Below are 6162 nucleotides of genomic sequence, written 5' to 3'. Positions count from 1 at the left end.
CATCCCAGTCCGCAAAGCCGCCCAACGCTACGTCGCAGCGCACCGTTCATCCCTCCACCGCCTCACCCGCCGCTTTGCCCTATCTCCTGCCACCGTAGAAACCCTAACCCCCAGCTCGACGCCCACCATCTGCCAAAAACCCCTGGACCACGCATATCGCCGTCAACAAGGACACAGCCATTTCAGAACATGAAACACTAATGGACCAAATACAGATATACAGCGATGGATCGGGCTATAAGGGTAAAATCGGGGCAGCTGCAGTCCTATTCCGCGCAGGACAGCAGCCCAGAACACTGCGATATCACCTCGGGACGGATGAAGAGCATACGGTATTTGAAGCAGAAGAAGTCGGCCTGATTCTAGCCGCACGTTTGATGGCACGGAACGCGACCTGGTCCTTCCCCCTTTCTATCTCGGTGGACAAACCAAGCTTCAATTCGAGCAGGTGAGACATTCCATTCACGTCCTGGTTCCTATCTGGCGGATTGTTTTCGTAGGATGATGAGCAAAATCGCCAAAGATAATGTAGACTTCAAGGTAACCATGCGCTGGGTCCCAGGGACACTCAGGGATCCATGGCAATGAGGAGGTCGATAAGCACGCCAAACTGGCAGCAGTGAGCCATCATAACAACAGCCCCGTCAACCGCCTACCCCGCCTCCTTCGACACCAAGCCCTCCCACTAAGCATTTCGGCCCTAAGAGAAACGCAAAGCAAGGACACTACCCAGAGATGGGGACAGCTCTGGCGCAAATCCCCGCGTTTCTACCGCTTCAATCAACTCGACCCCAGCATCCTCAAACGTTCATTCACCAAATTAACTGCCAATTTCCCAAAAACGCCTCATCAGCCTCTATATATTCCTTCGAACTGGCCACGCACCACTTAACAAGCACCTTCACCGTATCCGCAAAGCTGACAGCCCATCTTGCCCCCACTGCCCCCGGCATAGATGAGACGGTACACCACTACCTGCTAGACTGCCCACACTTCCAACGTGACCGTCACATACTTGTCAGCGCCCTAGGGCGAAGAGCCACTTCCATTCAATTCCTTTTGACAGACCCCGACGCCACCCCTCACCTCGTTAGATATGTCAATGGCACTTGTAGATTCAAGACCGTCCTTGGTGAAATTCCGCTTCCTCTCACTCCGGCAGACTGATCAGTTTTGAACAGGTTTGAAAGCACGCAAGCTTGTACACGCACCTTGGTACCATCAAACATTTCATATCATCTTGTATCACCACCACTCACTCGCACACACGGAGTCACTAGCTTCATCACTGGTATCAGTCAGACGGGAACGGGTCCTCCCATCAGCCAACAAAATGGGACCACCCACCAATTAATCCTACTGCAACCTTTCGACTCCTGTACCTGCCCGCTTCTGCGGCCGAGTACGCGTCTTTGTCTTCATACCGATAATCCATACCTACCACAAGCGTACATATAAGTCGTCTCATCTTCGATGGGTTGCGCGTCCTAAACGGCCGGCGGGAACGGCGGACTGATGGGGCACGTCCCACATCAGGGCATTCGCGAACTCAGAGATGCGCAGGGGGCACTGGGGGCCCCCCTAGACTAGATAGTATTGTCCTCCATAGAGTATTACTCTCCATAGGACATGAAAATTGAATCAAAAAAAAAACAAAAAAAAAACAACGGACGCACTGCGCCGTCGAACAAGTAAGGGTGACATGTCACTTTACGCAACTGCATGTTCATGTTCATGAGGCGGGTCTTGCTCTCCTTTTTTCCAGTCAAGCCTTAAAGTAGGTGACAAAGTCGAGGAGTACTAGTAGCGTACCGTTAACAACACTATGTCTTTCTTAAGCACTGAACAGTACCACTTCCGCTGCATCTCCGTCAGGTCAATATAAATGTTAATTTCTTTCTCTGCGGCAACGCCAGCGCAGGCACATGTCTGTATCGGTTGAACATACTAGGCAGAAGATTCTTCTCCACGTCGGACTTGACATGCCGTACTAAGAAGAATATTTCAGGGCAAATGAAGTTCAGAAGCACAAGCAGTTCCTTGAGGTTGTTCTGCAGCGGCATTCCCATGACAAGCAGATGGTCCACGGGACATGAACGAGCGGGCAATCTGAGCGAGGATGGAATCGACATTTTTAATGCGGTGCGTTTCGTCGATCACGGTATATTCGAAAGAGAATTTCTTGAGTGCCGACTTTTCGATGAGAGATTTCATACGAGACATCGAAATCCTGAGGGATGAGCTGATCAGAATGACAACGTTCGCATCCGATGTCCATCGTTCGAACTTGCGAGCCCGGTTCGGAAGGATAGATATAGGGACAACAATCAAATGGGGACCACAGGCATCGCGGGAATGTTTCAAGTATGACCTGTATGGTCCAGTGAGTATTAGAGTGAAATATTAGGAGGACATCACTCGAGGTTTTAGTGGGTATTAAGCCTCCCCGGCCCCCGCTGACCGAGGCAACCTAGGAAGTTCACGGAGTGCTACACACCCCTACCACAGGTAGGGAGTGCGTAAGACCATTTCCCCTCAGACCGGTACCCCGTTTAGCCTCTGGGTACCGCTATAAGCGTTTATATAGAACTAGACAGTGTCCGAGTCAGTGGCTATAAAATAGGCTCGCTTTGTCCAAAAAAAAAAAGAGAACTGTTCGTGATTTTGGCAACATACTATGATGCGGCAGTGCGATCTTTGGAGTGTTTTTGGCATTGCTGGGTTTGGCCCAACAATAATACTATCATAGAAGATCATAGCCTGAGATCTAACACAGAAAGCAGACGATGTATAATTAGTGAACCAGTGGATCCACTTACTCATGTGCCTGCAGGATTCAAATTCCGAACCCGAGTCCGTCTGGTAGTTAATGTTCGCGTCCTCGCCGATGACGAGTATGTGTTCTTCACATTGTGCCACGCAAGCTTCGTAATTTGGACGTTCTACTTCAGGACCTCAGGCTGGAAGTTCCGCCGCTCTGGTTAGCGGTAGAGGTCACGTATGTGTGATCATTCTGCGGGCATTCGGATTACGGTGCCACTCAGATTCGCATCCGGAACGTGGCCGCATTGACCAATGACAACTGTCTTCCTTCTGACGAGGTCTGGCAGACTAGATACCCCGCGATTGTCGTTCTTCTGTCAAATGATAGCTTACGCCTCCTTGCGTCCACCTGGGCGAAATTGCTGTGGTTTACAGGAAATAACATCATTGCGTCCATTTTTCATCCGAGTCATTCCTTCAGATAGCTGCAAGACCATCCCGATTTACAGAAGAATGAACATTGAAAACTGCTCAGATCCACCGATTGGTACGATAGCTACGGAAAGTGACTCTGATCTCCAAGGTTGGCAACTCGATTTCAACTTCTCAGTGGCACTCATTGTGGCCCACAATGGTCGCATGATTCATAATTTTAGGAATGACGATTGCCTTTGTAGCCATAGGTATATAACTAAACTTACAACTCGAAGGCCCTTGGCCCTTCGTTGGAATGCTGTCTACCAGGAAAGCAGCAGCTGTTTGGCTTTTCCTTGCATTTGAACTGGTCCTGACTGCACAAACACCTCTGTCGAGTCATGCGCCTTCACCCTTTTACACGGGGGTCGAAAATGATCTTGGACAATGGGATCTTGGAGAAGTACCTGCGGTGAACGCGACAGGACATCTGGTGTTCGAAACAGCCAACTCCCTGCTTCAACACTGGCCAAACACGCGTTATCGTATCGGTATGTCTAAAAATCCTGAACATCGCGCAGATTTCACAATATGTCCTGTAGGTCATACAATAGTCCCAGGGACTATTCCCGTAGGCACTCTCCTCTACCATGGAGCCCTCACCGGTCCCCATTTACCGACCGCTCTGGAATGGGTGTCTGTAGAGCCAGACCACTCCATAATTTTCTGCCACGGGCCAATCGAAACAGGGTGCTGGCACCTCACCCTTAAAGTCACTCGGCCGATGAAAGTGCTCTATTTTGACGGAAGCAGCGCTGTGAACATCCCTGGGGGCACGATGGACACCCAAGATCTCGTGGCGTGGTCGAAGATGAAACCCGAGTGGGTGGGCAATGAAGAGCAGCGTATTATGGATTTGTGTAAATGGGGTCAGAAATATGGGGTGAATGGCTTTGTGAGGTTCGTTGGATTTTGAGACGGATCGATGTCCGATGCTAATTTATGAGTTATAGGATGGAGATGAATTTGTGCGAACCCATACGTAGTTCCTTGGTGACTTGTTACTGACGACGGTCATAGTGAGGTTATGATCTGCGACTTCACTTCTCACATGGAGGTCGTTTCGTTCTTAAATCTCGAGAGCATTCGCTTCAGTCACGGCTCGCCTACGAATCTGCCAGAGGACCTCAATACTGGTGAGCGACCATGTCCATGTTTTGGATAGGTCTGATTTATTCTTGGACATCAGTGCATCATATGTTTGAAATAATGCATTCTGCTTCACGGCGCGAAATGTATCCAGGAGAAACTCGGATTATGCTTGATTTTTCTGGGCTAGTCTCTTTCTACGACACAGCTCTTGTTCCCTCCTTGGTGCCGTGCCGTGTAGGCTTGGAGCGATGGGATCATCGAGTGGGAGGAATATCATCGGAGGATATAGAACGTGTCCAAGACAGGTTAGCTCAAGCATTGACACGACCACCCGTGACAACCAGTGGCATTGACTGGAAGACTGTCTTGCGGGTGGTGGTTGATCGATATTCCAGCCGCCTGGAGATGGTGCAGTACCTTGCGAACATGACGCTGGACGATAGGTCGATGTTTGGCCACGCACAACAAGTCCAGAGACGACTGCGCACCGTGCTTTTGCCCTACACTGTGTTTGCAGCTCTACCTCCTAATACCTCTGTGACTGCCAACGCGACAAATTCATGGGCTGCACCAGTTTTTCGGGAATGTGCTACATCGCACACGGCCTCCATTGTAGCTCATGGAACGACATTGATGCCCTCTGAACGTTTGCTCCTGCAGGCGGCACGGGAAACCACGCGTGAAATATGCCGTGTCGTCACGAAGATGTGGGCTTCTGGGATGATGACTGGAGTCGACCCCTTGTATCCTCCGGAACAACGCCCAGAAGCTGATCGCATACGGACTCTCATGGGCGAATGGAAGGAGGATGTGACACAGTTGATGTCCTGGTTAGACTGGAGCGCGTGGGTGAAATGCCGACCTGCCTGTGGTTTCGAGGTGACAATGTCAAGTTACTTTTCTGTGAAATGACTGACCTCGTCATGTACTATAGGAGATGTGCTACTTGCCTACTTGGCCCATTGGGTTTTTCCCGACTCCCGGCGATGAGCCACCATTTCAAGCCCAGAGGGACGGTGCTTCCTTATGGCCAGACCCAAACAAAGGTGAATGGAGGAGACCACAGCCCAAGTGTATCAGACGGCTGGAGCCATATGGTTTTTAGGATACTTACCTAGTCTTTGTCAAATCATTGCAGTAGAGTTTACTTTAAGCGCCAGTGGCGTATGTACAAAGTTATAACACTCTTATAAATTTATAGATTTAACTTGATAAATGCCGAGCTTCGCCGGCAGCAACCTTGTACTACTAGAATGGGACCGAATTTCATCAGCAGGAACCTTGTTTACCATTTTAACAGGCTTTGTTCTGGCAAGGATTTTGTACAATATTACATAGTAAAATACAGCTATATCCAGAGGTATGATGTTGCGACCCTTCGGTCGGCTCCTAGACAACAATTGACCGTGAGCAAAGGGATACGTTCGAAGGTCGAGCACGGTTCGTGCTAACGTCCAACCTTGGTAACCATTAAATATAGTTGCATACGTGGGTCGCAAAGGAAACTGTCTTCGATTTACAGTCCACGATGAACAGTTGGATGGAAGGCAAAGATGCAGTGGCTTTCGAAAGTATTGATGAGTTGAACTTCAACGAACTAGCGAGGTAGAGCAACTACGCGCACGCGCGCGTTCCTGACCAATCCTTTTTCTACGGGGAGGCTTCATTGAATGGCACAAATGCAATTCTGTTTGAGATCCAGGCGATGAGGAGGTACTTCAGGATGAGTCAACATTGCAAGATAGTCGGGCCTAAGTCGGGTATGTGTTCTGGGCTTCTTTCAGGCTGTCTGAACCTAAGCAAGATTCTAGGTTGTCTTGCAAGTGGAGTGTG

The 6162-nt window shown here is 49.6% G+C and overlaps 1 protein-coding gene across 1 annotated transcript; it reads left to right on the top strand.

Moving 5' to 3' along the window:
- Positions 1–3493: 3493 nt before the first annotated feature.
- Positions 3494–5434, top strand: DFJ58DRAFT_740055 (uncharacterized protein; the record flags this gene model as incomplete). The annotated part of the gene is made up of 6 exons (XM_041387068.1): positions 3494–3728; positions 3780–4137; positions 4191–4205; positions 4258–4373; positions 4427–5208; positions 5264–5434. The coding sequence occupies 6 exons, from the start codon at positions 3494–3496 to the stop codon at positions 5432–5434; spliced, it is 1677 nt and encodes a 558-aa protein (XP_041234579.1).
- Positions 5435–6162: the final 728 nt, after the last annotated feature.

Source organism: Suillus subalutaceus, assembly GCF_016647625.1.
Source record: "Suillus subalutaceus strain FC151 chromosome Unknown DFJ58scaffold_872, whole genome shotgun sequence".
In the NCBI taxonomy this organism is placed as follows: Eukaryota; Fungi; Basidiomycota; class Agaricomycetes; order Boletales; family Suillaceae; genus Suillus; species Suillus subalutaceus.
Note: the sequence above shows the minus strand (reverse complement) of the source record. Positions and strands in the feature narration are given on the sequence as shown.